Source organism: Equus przewalskii, chromosome 7, assembly GCF_037783145.1.
Source record: "Equus przewalskii isolate Varuska chromosome 7, EquPr2, whole genome shotgun sequence".
Taxonomy (NCBI): Eukaryota; Metazoa; Chordata; class Mammalia; order Perissodactyla; family Equidae; genus Equus; species Equus przewalskii.
Genome location: NC_091837.1, coordinates 8,349,788 through 8,370,568, shown reverse-complemented (window position 1 = coordinate 8,370,568; position 20,781 = coordinate 8,349,788). Strand labels below are relative to the sequence as shown.

At 41.1% G+C, this 20,781-nt stretch overlaps 1 protein-coding gene across 5 annotated transcripts in view; it reads left to right on the top strand.

The window, feature by feature from the left end:
- NF2 (NF2, moesin-ezrin-radixin like (MERLIN) tumor suppressor) overlaps window positions 1-20,781 on the top strand; it is a 74,413-nt gene that overhangs the window by 28,847 nt on the left and 24,785 nt on the right. For all 5 annotated transcript variants that reach the window (XM_008515679.2, XM_008515680.2, XM_070626926.1 and 2 more), the window contains exons 4-9: window positions 1,604-1,687; window positions 9,654-9,722; window positions 10,598-10,680; window positions 12,587-12,662; window positions 15,732-15,866; window positions 18,835-18,909. In XM_008515679.2, the coding sequence (XP_008513901.1) occupies window positions 1,604-1,687; window positions 9,654-9,722; window positions 10,598-10,680; window positions 12,587-12,662; window positions 15,732-15,866; window positions 18,835-18,909 (522 nt within the window). The remainder of the gene's footprint in view (window positions 1-1,603; window positions 1,688-9,653; window positions 9,723-10,597; window positions 10,681-12,586; window positions 12,663-15,731; window positions 15,867-18,834; window positions 18,910-20,781) is intronic.

Here is a 20,781-nt window from a genome sequence, read left to right as displayed (position 1 = left end):
CACATTGTGCTTCTTTGTCTGTAATTGTCTGATTTCTCCCTTACTCCCTCATTAGATTGTAAGCCCCTTAAAGGCAAGGCTCATTGAGTGCACAGTAGGCATGCCATAAGTAATTGCTCAACCGAACTGAAGAAATTAGGAGATCCATAATTATAGGTTAAAAGACAGCTAGTTGACCATCTCGGGGCACAGTGAGGCGGGGGTTAGTGTGAGGATGAAAACTCTGTCAATTTTGCTTGTGTTCTCACTGCTGGATCAGAGTGCTTCCCCAGTTTCAAGGTTAGTTACAGGGATTGGTGTTGGAGCTGCTTGTGTGACTAAAGGTGCCCGCTGTCAGTAACAGAAAAGATTGCAGCAGGGGTGTTAATGACATGATTCCCCAGAAGTAGATGTATGGTCTGTCACGTAGTTCTCCTATCATTAGTTTGACCCTTAGATTATTGCATTCAGTAAACATTAAGTCAAATGTAATAAAACCCCCCAAATAATGTCTTTTACAGAGAAAGTTTGCAAAAAATAGTGTGAGTATACACACATACACACATACATACATACGTACATACGTACATATATACATATACATACTTTCCCAAGCCTTACATTTTCTGGCCAAAGGGAAGCCCTTTCAGTTTTTCTGTAGTGTGGCTTTTTTTTTCCTTTGAAAAGAAACCAAGGGGTTAGGAAGTTGCCCTGCTTCGAATGAAACCATTTGATTTCCTAGGCCCAAGAATGACCTAGCATTGTAGAGATGGCTTTCTTGGAAGCACTTGGAAGCAGTGCCCATCCCTCATGTGACTTTGGCTTAATTTTCCCTCATACTGAAATACTGGAGTGTTTTCATGGCTGAGCAAGGCAAAATTTACTACTTTTCTGAATCTGGTGACTGTTGACATCTGTGAAAAGAGTTGGCTTTCCTGCTGTGTTTATTTCAGCATGCTCCCACTTCACGAGGCTCTCGTGCCTCTATGTCTGGAATGTCACATGCAGCACCATTCTAAGAAATTAAATGCAGTGATATGTTAATTCAACGTTATGGCTTGAGAATTATATTTCCTGGACCTCACATGTACTTAAAAGTTTAATCGATCAAACTTTATTGCTTCCTTTTTCCTTAGAGCAAGCATATTGAAAGTAATGGGTTTTTTCTACAGTCATAACTCAGTGGCCTTGCTGACTTTTGTCTTGTGTTAAGACTTTAAAGTAGACTCCATTTCCTCTAGTGCTGCGTGTGCTCAGCAGGGGCCGAGGCTGCAGTCACCACCAGAGCTGCTCCTGACACTTCTTCAGTTCACAGCTCTCCTCTGTCACAGCCCAGATGTCAGTCTCTGTTTTAACCATGAAGATTGTTTTTCCTCTTCAGCATTTGATCACGAACAGAAGAGATAAGGGTTTTTTATGCGTAGTCATCTTACCAGTAACTTCTCAATGCCTGAATTCCCAACCTGTCTGCAACAGTAAAAAAAATTGTACCCTTTGTCAGAAAATGATTAACAGGCTGGTTTGGCAGCCCTCATTAGAACACCCTGCAGCCATCTGCTCTGACCGGCCTGCATAGCTCACTTCTACGCACACAGTATCATGTCTCCCTTGTTGCCCCTTTCAGGTAAAGAAGCAGATTTTAGATGAAAAGATCTACTGCCCTCCCGAGGCTTCTGTGCTCCTGGCTTCCTATGCCGTCCAGGCCAAGGTAGGCTCAAAGAAGAAAAGTGCATTCTTCCTGGGCATTAAATGCATGTCATGGGATCACTCCAGTCGTCTCTTTCTTTGGATTTTCCAGGATGCTGAGAGACTTTCCCCAGAAATTGAAACGTTATGGAACTTGTGGACTGGGGGAACCACTGTCACTGTCCCAGATTCTGTATAATCTTGTTAGAATATGTGTGTATAAATGATAAGTGTACAGCTTGATGAATTTTCTGTGTAATCTCATTGTGCGCATCTGGTTAATTACATTCACTGGGCCAACCCCTCTTTTTATTAACCAGGAAGAATGAACTGATGGTCTTCAGTATTGGCCATACATGGCCTTTAGGTCAGAAAGCCCCAGCCCTTATCCCAAATTCATCTTCTGAGGACCAGCAATCCGGCGTGTGGGGACTATGCCACACCCTAGAGAATGCCCTGCTTCCTCCGCCCCACATGGGTGTGCTAGCTGTGCTGGTGGCTGGGCACTGCAGGCTCTTTGGTCTAGTGAGCCCAGTTGAGCTGTCTGGCGATCTGACAGTCGCTCAGAGAGAAATCACTGTGGATTGGCAGTGGTGGAAAGGGATACCACTGATCTTGTGTTTTTGTCCTTTCTGTTTTTATAAGACCAACTATAGGGTCAGCCCAGTGCTTCGTGTCCCTCAGATATCCCACTTCAATCACATACTCCTTCTCTTGGTCCCTCTGCTTCCTCCCTTTCAACTACAGCATAAGATGTCCCCAGAATTGGGACACCTTCATTACTTCAGTGATTTTTCATAATCTTTTCAGTTGTTATTTTCCTTTTTAGTTAGGGATGTCCATAAAGCCATTTCTCTGTAGTGTTATAAAAATTAATAAGACACTCCTACATTTTTGAGTAGCATAATGCAATTTCAGATCAAAGCCAGGAAGTAACTGGCCTATCATTTAGAGAGGAAAAAAAGTCTGTTCATGCTGGTCAGATGAACAGAAGCACCAGAATCCATTTAATCGTTTGATCACTTGTCTAATATTTGCTGAGTATTCTTCACCAGGCCTGAGGAGGGGGTTGTTGACTCTGTCACAGATACAGACACTGAAGTGAGTATCTGCTCTCAGTGATTTGCCCAAGGTCATCTAGACAATCTTGGGTAAAGCTAAGGGCAGAATTCATGGCTTTGGGATTGCATTTTGTGCCTCCTCTCTTCCACCACCCAGGAAAATGAGTAATTGACAAAACAGAAAATGGGCCTTGATTCAGCAAAAACATATGCTTCGTTTTATGCTTTGATTAAGAATATTAATAACAGGAAAAATGTGTCCTTTCAATCAGTATCGCCCTGACAGTGATGAAGCAGTCATTGTCACTTTCATTAAATCTGAGCACTTCCTGGCCCAGAACCGAGTTGCTTTTTCGCATGCTTTCTCCCCAGCTGAGAGGAGACCCAGCCTCTCAAGGACACTACCTCTCTTTGAAGGGCTTCAGTCTCAAAGGCTCCATTTTCTTTGCATGGATTTTGGGCCATAAATTCAAAGGCCACTTGTGGAAAAAAAGAACTTTTCAGGGAACAGGCAGATGTTTGCTTAAACAGATTTCACTGTAGGAAAGCCCTACTAATTTGGATCCTACTAATTTAGAGATGAAAGTGATTCACAGACAGCATATGTGGTTCATATGGAGGAGGATGTTCTAACTGTTTTTTCCGGTGTAAATTTTCAGGATCTTACAAATAAAGGTAATCTACGGCTTCAAGCCTGCATTTGGGAAACTAAAGCTTATTATAACATGCTTCTACTGTCTAGGTTAATATTAAAAGGATATCTCTGATTACGGTATTGATAAGCTCTTACATGTCTGTAGTGTTTTACCGTTTTGCAAAGCATATGAGTATTTTGTGCAATGCTCAGTGTAGTCTTTTTCGTAAGCCAAGGCTTGAGAGTATGATGCCTGTTTTGTGGATGCAGAATTTAAGGCTCAGAAAGGATTAATAATTTGTCTCTGGTCACAATACTTTATGTTAATTCTTTTATGGAATTTGTAGCTACCTCTTGATGAACAGGACTTGAAGCAGAACAAACTAGATGTTGGAACGGGGATGAGAACCTGGGGTCTGGGCGCCTAACCCAGCTCTTTGCTCTTGCCCCTCACTGTCCAGTGCCTGAGGGAGACCTCTGGGTAGCCCGCACAGCCTTTCACTAAATTCCAGATTCATTTCTATGGTCACATTAATCCAAACTTTTCAGTAAATCATACCAGTTCCTCCCATCATATTCAGTCTGTATTCTTCCACAACCTTTCTAAAAAAGAAAGGAACTTTAGAAGTGTGGAGGGGAAAGCAAATTGAGCTTATTAACACATGGAATGTAATTATGCACAAATGTATTCATTGCAGTATTTCAGCTGTTCGAATGATATAGACACAGTTAATTCCAAAGCATAAAGAAACAATTACCCTCAAAGTATAAATACAAATATTAATCACATGGTTCAGTTAACAAGAACCATATTTCTTGGTTGGAGTTTGAGTAATGTTTGGATCAAAAGTATGAGCTGGGTTTTTTTGTCCAGTCACATGACACACCAAACCATCTTGCAATATTTTAAGCCACCTGTTGGATTTTATATTGACAATTTGGTGTTTGAAATGTATTCTTATTAAAAATGACTTTGGGAGAGAATGGTGTGTAATTTAGCAGTCTTGCAGTGCTGGCCTGCAGATTCCTAGTGTTCTGAGAGAGAAAGGAATGGTGGGAGAGAGAAGCTTAGTGTTTCTTAGTACTTTTTGATGCAAATTAGGGACAGAGTGCCAAAAGGCAGTTCAGTTAAGAAGTTGCATATATGTAAAGTATATGTAGAGAGTGGCAAGAATTGAGGCTGAAGAGGTTTGCAGGGGGCCAGATCATAAAGAGTCTTAACTTTATGCTGTGGGTGATATCAGAGCCCAGGAAGGGTTTGTGTTTTATACAGTTCCTTTTATGGCTGTGTAAAGGACAGTTTGGAGTCAGACAAGTTTGGAAATGGGGAGACCTATTAGAAGGCTGCATTGGTCATCCTAGTGAGAAACTGAGGCCTGCACCTCAGGCAATGGTCAGTTGGATGGGAAGAGACTGAATTAAAAATATCCAGGAGGTAAAAGTTGATATAAATGGTGCTATACTCTGCATATCCGCCCACTTTTTTTTTTGCTTATCCTTTTACAAATTGACATTTTTTCCCAGTCAACATCAGTTTTGAGATGTATCATGTTGTATGTGTAGCTGTAGTTCATTGATTCTTACTGCTGTATGGTAGCCATTGATGAATAAACCTAATGTATCCACCCCCTTCTGAGAGAGAGAGAGATGTTTAGTTTCTATTTTTTCCCTCTTACAAACAGTGCTTTACTGAAAATTCATTTATGTGATTCTTTGTGTACTTTTTCCCTTTAGGGTAGATTTCTAGAAGTAGAATTGCAGATATGTCCCTGAATATAAAGAACGCTTAGGTTTATAAGAAAAAGACAGAAAAATGGTGCAGAGAGTACGATCAACAGGCACTTTGTAGAAGAGAAAACGAGAATGGTCAGTAAATATAAAAAGAGTCTCAATCTCATGAGGAATCAAGAAAAAGAAAAATTAGGAGCCTGCCCTGTGGCCAAGTGCTTAAGTTTGCATGCTCCGCTTCGGTGGCCCAGGGTTTCGCTGGTTCGGATCCTGGGCATGGACATGGCACGGCTTGTCAGGCCGTGTTGAGTTGGCACCCCACATGCCACAACTAGAAGGACCCACAACTAAAATATACAACTATGTACTGGGGGGATTTGGGGAGAAAAAGCAGGGGGAAAAAAAGAAGATTAGCAACAGTTGTTAGCGCAGGTGCCAATCTTTAAGAAGGAAAAAAAGAAAAAAATTATAGCAACAATAAGGTAACATTTCAAAACCAAAAGATTGACAAGGGTTACTGAATCGGATAGGAGTATTGTTTGAACTCATTTACTTGCTGGAAGGGACCGTGAGTGGGCATAACCTCTGGGGGAGCGATGGGTGTGGCAGGGGCCAGTCAGATGAGGAGACACACACTCCCGAGTCCCCAAAATTCCACTTCTGAGTGGCTGCTCCAGAGGAACCCCGGCACAACACACCCTTTTTACTAAAAACTGTGAGACCCACCTTGTTTTTTTAAACTCCTGAACAGTATTTTATAGAAAGGAGAAACTGTGGATTATGTAAATATCTCTTTATTGGTAGATATTTAGGTTTGTTTTTCTTTCTGTTATTTTTCTATTATTTAAATGGTTACAGTGCACATCCTTGAATATGCCTGTTTGGGCATATATGAACAATATATCTCTATGATAGATACCAAGAAATGGCATAAATGGGTTGAAGGATAAGAACATTTAAAATTTAAATAATGCTATGTGAAAGAAGCCAGACACAAAAGGCCGCATATTGTGTGATTCTATTTATATGAAATGTCCAGAATAGGCAAATCCATAGAGACAGAAAGTAGATTTAGTGGTTGCTAGGGGATGGAAGGAGGAGGAAATTAGGAGTTACTGCTAATGGGTATGGGATTTCTTTTTGGAATGATGGAAATGTTCTAGAATTAGATAGTGATATACTAAAGTATACTTAGTATACTAAAACCACTGAGTTGTACGTTTAAAATGTACAGTTTTAACAATGTACAATTAACAAATGTACAAATTAATGTTTAAAATGTAAAATTTTATGTATGTTTGTATTGTATGTGTGTAAATTTTATATCAATAAAAAAATTCAATAGATATGGCCAGATTGCCCTCTAAAAGTGTCATCCTAATTTAACTTCTAAGAACAGTGTGTAAGAATACCTTTTTTTCCACATCGTCATCAATAGTGGATGCCATCAGTCTTTTAAATTTTTGCTAATCTGACAAAAATAGATTTTTAAGAGGCTTCATTTCCTTGATTACCATTGGGGCTGAGCATCTTTTCTTAGATTTACTGGCCATTTGTATTTTTCCTCTGGGAATCAAGTGTTTATGGCTTGCACATTTACTACTGTGTTGTTTATCTTTCTAATTGATTTGTAGGAGTTCCATATGTTATGGGTATTAACCTTTTATCTTGTTTTTTACATGTCAGACTTGTCGATCTTTTTCTTTTTATGTTTTGAGTGACTTTTAGAATAGCTTCACCAACCATTCTTATATACATGTTCTTCTATATTTTGTTCTGGTATTTTTATGGATTTTCATTCATAGGTTTAAGTATTTAATCCATCTGGAATTTAGTGACTGGTGTGTGGTAGGGATCTAACTATTTATTCTATATATGTATTGATCAAATCTTTATGTTTTGTAAAATCCTGTTCAGAGCATTTAGGCTAATTTTCCATACCTACAGGCAGAGGAAAGTACTTAATATCCAGAAGAAGCCTCTGTTTAACCTAAGAATTGACTCCTAAGAGTTTTTTAAGCAGTGAATTACCTTCCTGAAATTAAATTCAATTTGTTTATATCAGGGGTAGATCCAGGTTTTGTGGGGCCTGAAGTCTGTGTAACTTAGGGGGTTCTCTTTAGTGCAAGAATACCAAACGATGAATATAAAATTGGGTCCAGGAAAAAAAAAAAAAAAAAAATTGGGTCCAGGCCCATGCAGGTGCAGACACCCAGGCTTCATTAGCTTCACAGTAAATTCACTCCCAGTTATATTATCAGGTTGCTTCTGTACATAAAAGGATGCGAACAGCCATCTCCATGTATGGAGTGATGTGACTTTCTCTTATATTCACCAACTCCCGCAATTTAAGGATTTTCTTCTTTTGTTTTTTAAAGAGACATTTAAGAGCAGACACATACATCAAGGTGGCTTTTATGTTGTAAGTGCAGTTAGTCCAGTGGAGAAGTCCTTTCAGCAGGGTCTTTGCTGCCTCTGCAGTGCTCAGATGTAACATATTTGATCAGTGTGGAGTAGCTGGGAGCTCAGTATGATAATGTGGATCGTTAATTTTGCAAGCCTTTGGAACCTGAATTTACAGCTTTAACTTTGCATATCTGCTTACCTGTGCATTGGAGTTTGGTCAGCACTGTTGAGAGGTTTGCAAATGCAACTAACAAGGCTTTGTTTAGCATCCTACCCCTTCCAAAATCAGAGAGGCAAACAGTGACCAGCATCATTATAAATAATGCAGAGGGTAACAACTAATACCTGACATTCAGTGTGAACCAGGCTCTATGCAAAATGCTTACCTGGATTGTCTGACTTCGTCCTTATTACCCGCTACGGGGTAGGCACTATTGTGATGCTTGCTTTCCAGATGAGGAAGCTGAGTTTTAGAGAGAGGCTGCTTTGCTCAAGGCCTCAGAGGATACTCCAGAGCCCCCCACCCCTTTAGAAATCCTCTAAGACCAATGCTGTCATTTGACAAATCAGGAAACAGACTTGGAGACATGACACATCTTGAGTTTTTATCTTTTGACATCAGGTTGTATTGAGTGCTATGTGTCAAGCATAGTTTTTAAAATTTTATAGGTATTATTTCATTTAATCCCCACAAGAGGCCTGTAAGATAAATAGTGTTATCATCTGCATTTTACAGATGAGAAAACAGACAAAAATTTCCAAGGTGACAGATAATAAGTGAAAGAGCTGGGGCTGAACCTTAAGCAGCTGGCCTCCAGAGCCAGGCTCCTCTGTGCTCTGCAGCTGCCTCCCAAGACAGCACCGTTACAGCTCAGTCCAGCTACTGCCTCGTTGCATCCCCCGGCCTTTCAGAGGTCAAGAGAAACCAGGCTCCTTCAAGTTAGACAGGGTTACAAAAATTGTGGCATATTTTAAATGTTTAAATTTGATGAATTCTTTTAACGCTCAAAAAAACAGTGCAATGTAATTCTGCTACCCACAAGATAATTATGAGGTTCATAAAAAATGTTAATTTATGGGGCAGGGTGGTGTGGGAATGAGGCATGATGTAAAGTTGATGGCGAACATCTTTCCATCCCATGAGTGTCTGTTGGAAAACACAACAGAAATCTAGCTTGAGGCTCTTTGTGAATGAGAAGGTAGGCTACGTACTGACCCGATTTGGCGGTACGTAGAGCCAGCAGCCTTGTGCCTGACCTTTTCTTTTGTTTTTTCAATGTGCATGGCTAAAAGGATAAATGTTTATAGAAGATTATACTGAAATACCGAGCTTTGTTGTTTTTGATCAAAAGAAAAGCCCCCGGATCCTGATTGACAAGAGACAGGCTTTGATTTCATGTTCTATATGTTTCATGATTAGTTTCTTTTAAAAACAGTCCTTCATTTTTGATTATTTCCTGGTGAGACTTACGTTTTCTAGGAAAGAAAAGGATATTGCTTCTTAAGTCAGAAAGAAATTTCCAAGTTACTGTTCCTGAATGAACACATTAAATAAAATGCAGGGCCCGTTTCTGGTCCCACCAGTGACTTGCTCTGCAGCTTTAGGGAAATTAGTTAACTTTTTGCTTGTTTCTTTGTCTGTACAATAGGAATAACAGTGTTGGCATCAGATTTTTCCACAGCATTTTTTAGAGCCTTGAATGAAAGGTATTAAAAATATTATCTGCATTATTCCCAGCTCCCACCTAGCAGTTAGCTCCAATTACCAGCCACTTAGAAGCATTTGTAGGTAAGACTCTTATCACATGTTGCTAATCACAACTTTCACGGTTGTGTTTTGTAGTTTCATTTCAAAAGCTAATGTTTTGATAGTGACTGCTTTCTTTGAGAGTTAAAAAATTCTGCCACATTTCTATACAGATGTCACATTCTTAGCACATCACCCACCCATCACCTACAGGATTATGTAACTCTGTTCATCGATATAATCAGCTTTGTATTTTCATCCAAGGATAACAAACTAGCAAGGTTGAAATCTTGACTTGTCATCAGAATTGAATTGCTCCCCGGAGCTGGGAGGGAATGAGACTGAATCGAGCCGTTCAGAAATGGCAGTTGTCCTTAGAATCTCAATTGCCTGGTCTCTCTTCTCCTTTCAGTACGGTGATTACGACCCCTCTGTTCACAAGCGGGGATTTTTGGCCCAAGAGGAACTGCTTCCAAAAAGGGTAAGAAATAAAATTCTCTGTTTGGGAAGACATAGCAGATATATAGTCTACAAGAAAGCTAACTGAAGGACCTGAAGGAATATTGGAAATACACGGCAAGAACATTTTTATAAATATTTTGTAACCAATCTTGAATGAAAAGTGTGGAATCTCTGTTAAGAGTATTAAAATGCAAAAGTTCGTGGAATCAGTTTGGGGTTGCCAGCACTAGCATGGCTTGTCCATTGTTGTTTCTGAAAGGTGGGTGAGCTGCACTGATTCCCAGGGAGGAGCGTGGAGCAGCATGTGTTCAGGCTGGGGAATTGAGCTGTTTGCAGCTATGAGGGGTGGATAGAGGAGATCGGTTGGGGGTGGGTATTGTAGTTTTTAATCCTTGGTGTTGTTCATCTTGTTCATTAGCCACAGAAGCAGGCCCTCCCTCCCTTTTCCTGCTTCTGATTTTATAGCTCCACTCATCTGTCATGTGTAATAAAGGCCTGCTCCTCACCTTTCCCTGACTTTCCCTGCTCCTTTGATGGCTCCTGTGCAGGCAAAGGCAGCAGCACGCACAGCCTGCCTCAGCTACGTGGCCCAAGATTAGTGAACACTGCTCCTGACTGAGCCCCTCCTCTGGGATGTACAGCCCAGGAAAGAGGGGCCGCTGTCAGGCAAGGGGTACACCTGGGTCTGAGTAGTGGTGCAGCTTTCCGAGTTGTGACTCAGATTGAATGATGTTTGTTTACACACCCATCTCTGCCTGTGGCTGGCTCCCTGTATGTGGCTTTTTAAAAATAGCTTTGCTGTTTTGTAAAAATGATGCATAATTATAAAAATGGAAAACGGTACCAAAACTTTCTTTGTCTATGGGTTTTTTATTTTGCTCTATTTTTTGGTAGGTAATAAATCTATATCAAATGACTCCAGAAATGTGGGAGGAGAGAATTACAGCCTGGTACGCAGAGCACCGAGGCCGAGCCAGGTGAGGCTGCTTCATAATCGGTTTACATTTCTTGATGTATTTTTTTTCTTTTTCTTTTTCTTTCTTTAAGATTTTATTTTTCCTTTTTCTCCCCAAAGCCCCTAGTACATAGTTGTGTATTTTTAGTTGTGGGTCCTTCTAGTTGTGGCATTTGGGATGCCGCCTCAGCTTGGCTTGATGAGCAGTGCCATGTCTGTGCCCGGGATTCAAACTGGTGAAACCTTGGGTCGGCAAAGTGGAGCGCTCGAACTTAACCGCTCGACCACTCATAATTGTATGAGTAGTTCTAAGGGTAGATTCCTTAGAAGAGTTGCTGAATGAAAGGATCTGATCATTTTGCATTTTGACAGGTGAAAATTTGTATTAAGTATTGATTAGCATTTCCCTGATCATTTTAGGAATTGATCATCTTTTCATCAGCCTTGAAAATTTTTTTCTCTTCTTTAAGTCAACTTCTTATCACATGCTTATTTTTTTTTAACTTTTAAAAATGTTTAACATATATACCAAAAAGTGGACAAGTCATAAGTATACTTACTGCTGGATAAATTATCACAAAGTGAAAACACCGTGTAACACGAGGTGACAAAACATCACATGACCCCCACCACTCCTCCTCCTCGCTCCCCAAAGGTAACCACTGTCCTGATTTCTCACTCCATAGACTAGTGTTGCCTGTCTTAAACTTTATATAAATGCAGTCGGACAGTTTCTATATTTTGTGTCTCACGTCCTTTACTCAGCATCATGTTGTGAGATTTGGGTTTGTGGCATGTAGTAGTTGTTTTTCTATTTTCATTGGTATGTGGAATTCCCTTGTATTAATAAACCACAAATTATTTCTCTATTCTACTATTGATGGGCCTTTAGGTTGTTAGGTCTTCTCCTGTTTTTTTCTCTTGTAAATAATCTCAAACAATTTTTCAGAGTAATTGTACTAATTTACATCAGCCTTGTGTGTTTTTTCTAGTTACTCTACCCACTTGCCAGTATTTGGTATTCTCTCAGGTTGAGTTGTTTAAATTCATTTGAGAGCATTTTGAGATCAGAGAGAAGGAAGAAGACAAGATCATAGGGAAACTTGAGTTAAAAATTTTTTTTTTTTGAGGAAGATTAGCCCTGAGCTAACTACTGCCAATCCTCTTCTTGCTGGGGAAGACTGGCCCAGGGCTAACAGCCGTGCCCATCTTCCTCTGCTTTATACGTGGGACGCCTACCACAGCATGGCTTTTACCAAGCAGTGCCATGTCCGCACCTGGGATCTGAACCGGAGAACCCCGGGCCGAGAAGCGGAACGCATGAACTTAACCGCTCTGCCACCGGGCCGGCCCCGAGTTAAAATATTTTGATTCCATACCTATTTGGGAGTTTTCTGCAAGTCATTGCTGCTTCAGGAGCTTGCTTTAAATTTGACTCGTAACTTAGAAGTGGGTAACCCGGCTTTGGTTTTACAGCCCAGATAGCTCTTGCCCTCACCTCCAACAACATCCAAAGAAACAAAATCAGGAAGGTAGCTCTCCTGCAGAGAGAGTTGTTTCATTACCAAAACCTTCTAGGGGAAGGAAGTACACATTTATAAAGCAACAACTTAAATGAAATTTGAGCATCAAAATCCATTTGAGAGGAGAAGATAACATACCACGTGCTTTTCTTGAATTACTTGAGATGGGTGTCACTGTTTACCAAGGGCAAAGCGTGAAATTGAAGCTAAGAGACACTGTAATGAATCTGCTCTCTTGTTTTTATGGGAACGGGAAATTCTGCTTGACCTCGGTGTGTTTGATAGACTTGGGGTTGGGAAGAGCTTTGCTGGTATCTGCTCTGGCTTGCATCTTCTGGCAGGTTCGAACGGTCAGCTTGGCGTGTGCCTGCCCCCCAGTGACAGTGTCTTTCATTCTTCTCACAGGGATGAAGCTGAAATGGAATATTTGAAGATAGCTCAAGACCTGGAGATGTACGGTGTGAACTACTTTGCAATCCGGGTGTGTTGAAGCCTCTCCAAGTCCCCTGTGTATAAACACAGCCTGAATCAGGGGCAGACTGCTAAAATGGGTTACTTCCTCATTCTGGGGTGGTAGGCTCTTCAACGGTTCAGTGGTAAAGAAGAGAAGAGGTAGGGGAGAAGGTCTTATAGCCTTATTTTCTATTTTTGGACTTCAATTAGATCCTAGGTAATTGTGTGTCACTTGAGCCTCCGGGGACTTGGGCCTGGTCCTGGCTCCGCAGAAACCTGTTTGAATGCTCTGAGAGTAACATTTGATTATTTCTGAGATCTCAGCCCACAGGGAGCACCTGTAAATACTTTCTTCCCCCAGGGCACAAGGAAAGTAAAACTGCTTTTATAGATTACTGATTTGTTTGGGTGGGGACTTTTGTTCTCACTAGCAGGCTAATTGGTTTTCTATTCAAACCGTTAATAGTCCACTGTCCTCTGGGAGCACGCTGCTTCTGCACCAGACAGGCATTTATTTCAATCTGGCCTTTCCAGCGTCTTTCTCCCGAGGGTCCGCTGCTGGGTGTACTGCCTAGGTAGCTCCTTCCAAAGGAATTCTTGTGATTAAAGTATTTCATTGCTGCTTCCAAACTGCGGATGAGTAGCTGCTAAAACAGCCGTCCACGGTGGTCCACCTTTATTATCATAATTAGGATTTTCTTTCCTTTTTTGGGTTCCCATAAATTTTGTATTAAATCTGGGTAAATTGAAACATTTTAAATATTCTAGGGTAGCTTTCTGTTTATTTGTTTTCTAAATAGATTTTTTTTAATGGATTGCTTTGCATAAAATAAGCCACACTGACAAGTTATATTATTTCATATAGTAAAGTGCCTAAAAGATTTTCCATAATAATGCAGATGGTTCTTTTCTAAAGTTTCATTAATTCATATTTGCTAATTGTTTGGTTTCTTTAAGATCAGGCATTTGACACATTTCTGAGATTTTGTTAACACAACTGTTCTTCCCCCACATGCCTACCTCCTAGATTCCAGAAGAGTGTATTCTGCAATCCTCAAAAACAGTATCTTATTAGGAAATATTTCTAGAGTAGTCAGACTACAATATTCTGTTGGGTGTGTGTTTCTTATATTGCACAGTGGATATTTTAGTCTTTTTTTTTTTTAAAGATTTTATTTTCCCTTTTTCTCCCAAAGCCCCCCAGTACATAGTTGTGTATTTTTAGTTGTGGGTCCTTCCAGTTGGGGCATGTGGGATGCTGCCTCTGCATGGCTTGACTAGTGGTACCATGTCCACGCCCAGTATTCAAACTGGCGAAATCCTGGGCCACCGAAGCAGAGCGCGTAAACTTAACCACTCGGCCACAGGGCTGGCCCCTTTAGTGTCTTTTTTGTTGAAATTCCTGAAACTGCACCATTAACTAAGGAAGATATGGGCTTAGAACAGTTTAAAAGGGGCTGCTTGAATCCCCACCTTTCTCTGTTTATTTTCTAGAAGTGTTGTTGGAGTCATAACGATAGGAAGTAGAGGGTGGAACCCCCTGCTTTTTTTAAACTGGAAATGTTGAAATTTGTGATGGGAATATTTGTTTCTGAGTTATTTATTTATGAGCAGGAGAATTTGAAGTGAAGACAGAATCTGGTGTGCATGAATGTAATGGTTAAGTAGTGCATGATTTTGTTCGATATGAGACATGAAAGGAGCTATGAAAAATGGGTGGTGATTGGTGGACCGAATGCCTAATAAAAAAATAAAAGATAAAGAAAAATGTCAAGTCTTGGAATTAAAAAAAACCCCTGTGATCCCTTGTCCCAGTGATGATGGGTTAGGGTGCCAGCATGTGTGTAGTTGACAAGGACAGGGATAGGGAGACAATAACATCCTCAAAGGAGGGTGAAGGATTATCACGTGGGCCGTACTTCTTTTCAAACATTAAACTAAGTAGTCAGAAACATAATGAAATATCTCGTTTTCCAAAATGTGCCATAGATTTTGAAAGTACACAGCCTCATTTGAAAGTACAAAGTGTTAATGCAGTAGTTTTAAGAGCTTTGCAGACAAGCGGAGGAATCTCTCTTGTGGTTTGATGATAGCCCCTGACTTCGGAGTGTTAGCAGGAGTGAAAGATTTGTCTTGAAACACTCACTCTCACTTCTCCACGTGATTCCTGCTGTGAGATTGGCACTTCTCATCACAGTCCAACCACCTCCTCCTTTCACAGATCTGTTTTCCTGCCCCTGAGTCTTATTCAATTTCCTTGTCAGCAGGAGGTCAGGTGCTGTGGGTCCTTGTGCAGGGAGCATACTTCCACCATCCTACAAGGGCTGGTCCACAGCGCAGGCGTGAGGATGTGGCCTCCAGGTCCACAGCTGGGTCAGTGACATGAGGGCCCTGGGCACTTTGCCCTCTGGCTGCCATGACTGCTGACCAGGACCGCTGTCAGTGGTATAGCGCATGTAGAGTTAATCTGTTAAATTTTTAAATAGCTCTATTGAGGTATAATTTGTTTACAATTTATTTTGATATACTTTTTCCAGCAGTTTATTATAAAAAGTTTCAAATATGCAAGAAAGTCGAAAGAATTTTACAGAAAATACCCATATATACCCACTACCTAAATTCTACAGTTAACATTTTACTATTCTTGCTGTATCACATTGAGAGTACGTTTTAACATAAAATAAGACCATCTGATCCCAGCACTTAGAATTTTTTCTCTGGTAGTCCAACAGCCTTTTCTTTTAACATAATTAATGTTTAATCCTATGGGTTTTTATTCTACATCCACGGTAACCTGGTTATTTAATTAGAGATAACAACGCTTAGATTGCTGCTACATTAGCCATCAAGCCAGTGACAGAAGCCTACAGTGATCCCTCTGTGGGACACATGAGTTACAAGAACAGTACAGTTTTCCCTCTGTCTGCCCCAGTTGAGGAAGCTGGAGGCCCCCTGGGTTACAAGACAGCTGTGACTTCTGTTGGGACCTGTTGAACCTTGTCACATATAACAGTGTGTGCCAGGTTCTTTGGGAAGCTGAATCAAATCCCAAACATCAGCTGGAGCTGACAGTGGCTGTTGTTTATCGAATCTACAGAATAAAAAGGGCACAGAACTGCTGCTTGGAGTGGATGCTCTGGGGCTTCACATCTATGACCCTGAGAACAGGCTGACCCCCAAGATCTCCTTCCCCTGGAATGAAATCCGAAACATCTCGTACAGCGACAAGGAGGTAGGACATGTGTATGCAGCAGATGCACCAGTGGTCCAGCAGAAGGGCTTTCCCCGTCTTCTCCTTGCTGGAGCATCCCCAGCCAGACTCCTTCTTGCTATCAGTAAAATCCTTTAATTCTCAGGCTTTGGGTTTTTGGTTGTTGGTTTTTATAGTATTTATAGAACAGTACGGGCATCCTGTTTTCAAATAGTGTCACTAAACCCCCCTGCTGACTAACAAGAGGCTGGGAAGCTCCGCTTGTCAGGACTAAACCCCAAGGAACAGTAAACAAACCCGAAAGTAACATTTTCTTATTGCTTGGCTTTCTATTTCTGTTGAGAAATTTTCTTTGTATTTTAAATGTGGTATATATTAAACCCTCTCTCTGTGTCCAGTGCTTGATACATGTGATGGGGAAATATATATATATCCATACGTAATGTGTGTGTGTGTGTATCGCTCAGCAATGATATAAATAAGGGTATCAGGCTAACCTGCTTACAAGAATTTGAGAATAAAGTGTGAATAATTTAGATGAACACTCTAAATAGAATTCAGATATTTCTATACAGGGTGGTGCCCTTTCCCAGATGCTGTAATCCTGTGTTCATTCATTCATTCATTCATCGTTAATTTTAAAGGAATCGTTGAGCATCTGCTTTGTCTTAGGTTTCGTGGGGGAAACAAAGATACAGAAAATCCGCTCTCAGCCCTCAAAGAAGTTAGTCAGGTAGCACTTCAGCTGATGTAACGCACAACTGTCGTGGAAGGGAGCGATGGTGAGGAGGATGGTAACACAGTGCTTTTCCACTTACAAGCACTTTAACCCCCACTCTCTGGTTTGGTCCTCACGAAAACACTGCTGAAAGAGGAGGGGCCGTGATTTGGTTGTCTCTGTGTCACGTCAGGAGGCAGAGATGCAGAGGGATCAAGTAACCTGTGATCAGTGAGGGGAATAGCAGAGGATGAGCCCTGAGAACACAGGGCACCAGGCAGAGAGAGCAGGCCGAGACGTGCTCAGGCACCCGCTGGTGCCTGCACAGCCGGGACGCCAAGTGTGGAGTAGCAGTGACAGCTCATGTTGTTGTCTGCAAAGCCCCCACCCCTGAGCAGATTTCCTGTTTCCTCTTTTCTCGTAGCAACTCCAGGAAAGGAACATCAGGCCCCTGGTTTCCAACACGTGGTTGAGATCTGCTCAGCCATGTTTGATGAGACAGATTGAGTTTCTTAATTCAAAACATTCTGGCTTTCGAATTTTTGTAAAGAGCCCAGGAGATGAGCATTTAGGTATTTCTTTTTTAAAGTACTTCAGTTGAAAGCTCCCCATGACTTAAACCAGTAGGTGTGCCACGGTACAGCAGTTTTTCATCTCTAATTTCATAAAGTCTGTTTACCGCACATCCACAAATTTGAGTGCTAAAGGCTCCCAAAACACTCGTTCTTCACAGAACCCAAGGATTAAAGTCTCCCCTAGTACAGCCTGACACAATAAACTCTAATGTCCCCTCTCCTGTGGCAAGGCGCCGTCACGTTCCATCATGTCAATAACTCTCACTGCAAGAGGACGCCAAGCTGACTTGACATAATGGGAAGTCGTCTTGGTAGTTATGCATGACAGCCATGCTGTCAAAACAGAAATGTTGGTTTATTTTAAGTGATCCATTGATTCTTTGTGTGCGCCCTGGCATGGCGCAGAGCCTGTGGTTTCCCCACTACTTGTGGTTTCCCACTGACAGCTCTGGGGTTTGACAGCAAGGCCAAAAATAAGCTCACGAAATTCACAAATAGCAGCCTACACAAGAACGATACTGCTTCTAAGTTAACTTGACCAAAAGCTAAAGAAATGATCGTTTTCTGTCCTCTGTGTGCTAACCCCTTGTTGGACAATATAACATGTGAAAGAAGTATCCAAGAATAAAACTTCCCAAACATAGTTATCTGTTTAGCAAGTCTTTCTTGGGAATGGATATCCATTTTTTAAGGGCATCTTTGCGATCTAGGATCTGCTGGCCTCATCAGGAATGGTTGGGAACGTCAGTTGCCATTTGTTCTTAATATGCTTCCCTGCTTAAAGGTCTGGCCTTGGTTCTCCTAGTGAGCTGCCCCCCTATCCTTACCATTAACTTTCTCTCTTCTTTGACTTCAGGAACTGTTTTCCTCTTCTACTCTAGTTCATTCTTTTACACTTTATTCCTTCTGTTAACAGATTTCATCAAATAATCTGCATGTTCAGAAACCTGGAGTGATCACTCTGTGTGTGCTGCCACATCAAATCTAAACCCTTCTGACAGTCCACCCCCAGCCCACCTCACCACCCCAGCCCACCCCTGCCTTCCTCCCAGTCTAAACCCATGGTATCGTCTTAGTCATCAAAGAGTTAAAAATGTCCCACACATACACACGCACAAATACACAGTGCTCATTTCCCCACCTCTGCCTTATTTCTCTTCCTTGCCCTGTCCAGAATGCCCCTCCATCCTACCTTGTAACTTCTCTGTCATATTCTTTGTCTAAGACCAGCTTACTCCCCTCCTACTTCTGCTAGACCTACTCTGAACCCTCAGGACGTTAGTGATTTGTGCCACCAATGAGGCACTAATATATGATGTCATTTCTTGAGTGATTGACTGTTGTTAGTCCAGTTCCAGCTAGGTTGTGAGCTTCCTGAAGGCAGGATCGTGCCTTAGACACTGCGGTGTTGGCCTCAAGGTCGGGCCCGTCAAGGGTTCTTATTTCAGGTTTCCAAGCCTAAGGTGGTGCTGAGAGCATATCTTCCAGGATCCTGAACTCCCACAGCCCCAGGTGTGGCACCCCACAAAAACTTATAATTCACTGTGATTTAGTGCCTGGGCACCAGGAAGCCAGGACAAGGCAAAGCCGAGTGCTGGATCTTTGCCAATGTGGTTGCTGCTTTTTTGGGTTCTCCCAGTTGGTGGTAACGTTCTAGGCTGTCAGACTGAAACTGTTTTCTGCTTCCTTCTTTCAGTTTACTATTAAACCATTGGATAAGAAAATTGATGTCTTCAAATTTAACTCCTCAAAGCTTCGTGTTAATAAGCTGGTAAGTTCAGATCCTGGTTTTTATTACTGATAACTGTAGTTTTTCTGAGAATTTGAATGGCCTTTTTGAAAGAAAACGAGAATGGCATCTTGTAAGGTGATAGCTCGCTTGATACACACTTTTCCAATAGGCCTTGAAAAACTCTTCTCTCTTTTTTTTTTTTTTTTTTAAGATTTTTTAATTTTTTCCTTTTTCTCCCCAAAGCCCCCCAGTACATAGTTGTATATTTCTCGTTGTGGGTTCTTCTAGTTGTGGTATGTGGGACGCTGCCTCAGCGTGGTCTGACGAGCAGTGCCATGTCCGCGCCCAGGATTCGAACCAACGAAACACTGGGACGCCTGCTGCGGAGTGCGCGAACTTAACCACTCAGCCACGGGGCCAGCCCCTGAAAAACTCTTCTCTTAACCGAAAGAGTAAACCTAAATTTTGTGATGAGGAACTTTTTAAAATTATTTTTATTGAAGTACTTCGTATATATAAAAGGATAATATAATTACGTCTGAGATATAGAGTGACAAAAATAAATAGCTATGTGCCCACTATCCAGATAGCACACTTGCAGTACTTTTGAAACCCCTCATGTTAGCACCCTGCAGGTCCCCGCCCTCCCCGAGGAAGATCACTGTTCAGTGCTGTGTGCTGACTATCCTCTTGCTTTTCATCAGAATTTCATTTCTTGAGTGGCAAGACAAATATACTATTAAGTTTTGTATTTTTTTGACATTAAGTGCTGTTAACTGTACTCTTTCATCGCTTGTTTTTTTTACGCATTATTTTTTGAGATTTGTCTATGTTGATTCTTAAAGATATGACCCCTTCATTTTCACTGCTGTATTATATTCCATTATATGGAGGTATATGTGTGTGTATTTTTTCATTCTTCTATTAATGGACAATTAAGTGCTTTCCACTTCTTTGCCATTTTAAAAAGGCTGTTACAAACATTCTTGAATCTGCCTCCTGGTGTGCATGGGCAATAGTGTCTTTAGAGTTTAAAGAATATATACACATAGCCCTACAAGTGCAGGCAGGGCTGTAGTGTGTGTCCAAATTCAAGATGATGCCATGTTGTTTTCCACAGAAGGTGAATTAATTTACAGATCCAATAGTGGTGGATGAGACTTTCTTTTGCTTTATATCCTCAACAATTGTATTATCAGCCTTTTTTAAAATTTTTGCCAATCTTGTGCATATAAAATGGTATCTCAGTGTCATATTAATTTGCATCTTTATATTTACTAATGAAGTTGAACATCTTTTTGTATGTTTATTGACCAATCTTGTTGTCTCTTCTGTCAAATGCTTGTTTCATGTCTTCTGGCTTTTTTTCTCTTGGGTTAGTTGTTTTCTTTTTGGTTATATCTTCTTCCAGTTTGTGGCATATTTTTCCTCTTTTTTTATAATGTCTTAACAAAAATTTTTAATTTCAAGGTTGACTAATGTATACATCTTTTCCTTAATCGTTGGTGGTTTTTGTGTCTTGCTTGACATCTTTCCTTATCTTATATCATAAAGGTATTCTTCCATATTATCCTCTAAAATTTCAAGGACTTGATCTTCACATTTAAGTCTTTCATCCTTCTAGAGTTTATTTGTACAGGTGGTGTGAGGGAGCGATCCAATTTACTTTTTTCCATGTGAATAGCCCAAACTATTGAATGCACTTTCCTCTCCTCCCTGACCTGCAGAGCCACCTCCTGACTTAGGAGAGGGAGGTGCATCCGGAAGACATGCTGAAGCATCGTCAGTGTCTCTTCTCTGTGGTTTTTGGCCCTGGCGTACCTGAGCCTCCCTTGTTTTGCTTGTCTCCAGAGCCGAGAGCACGCGAGGCCGTTGGTAGGGCTTTGGTGTTTCCCTCCATGCTCTCCTCTC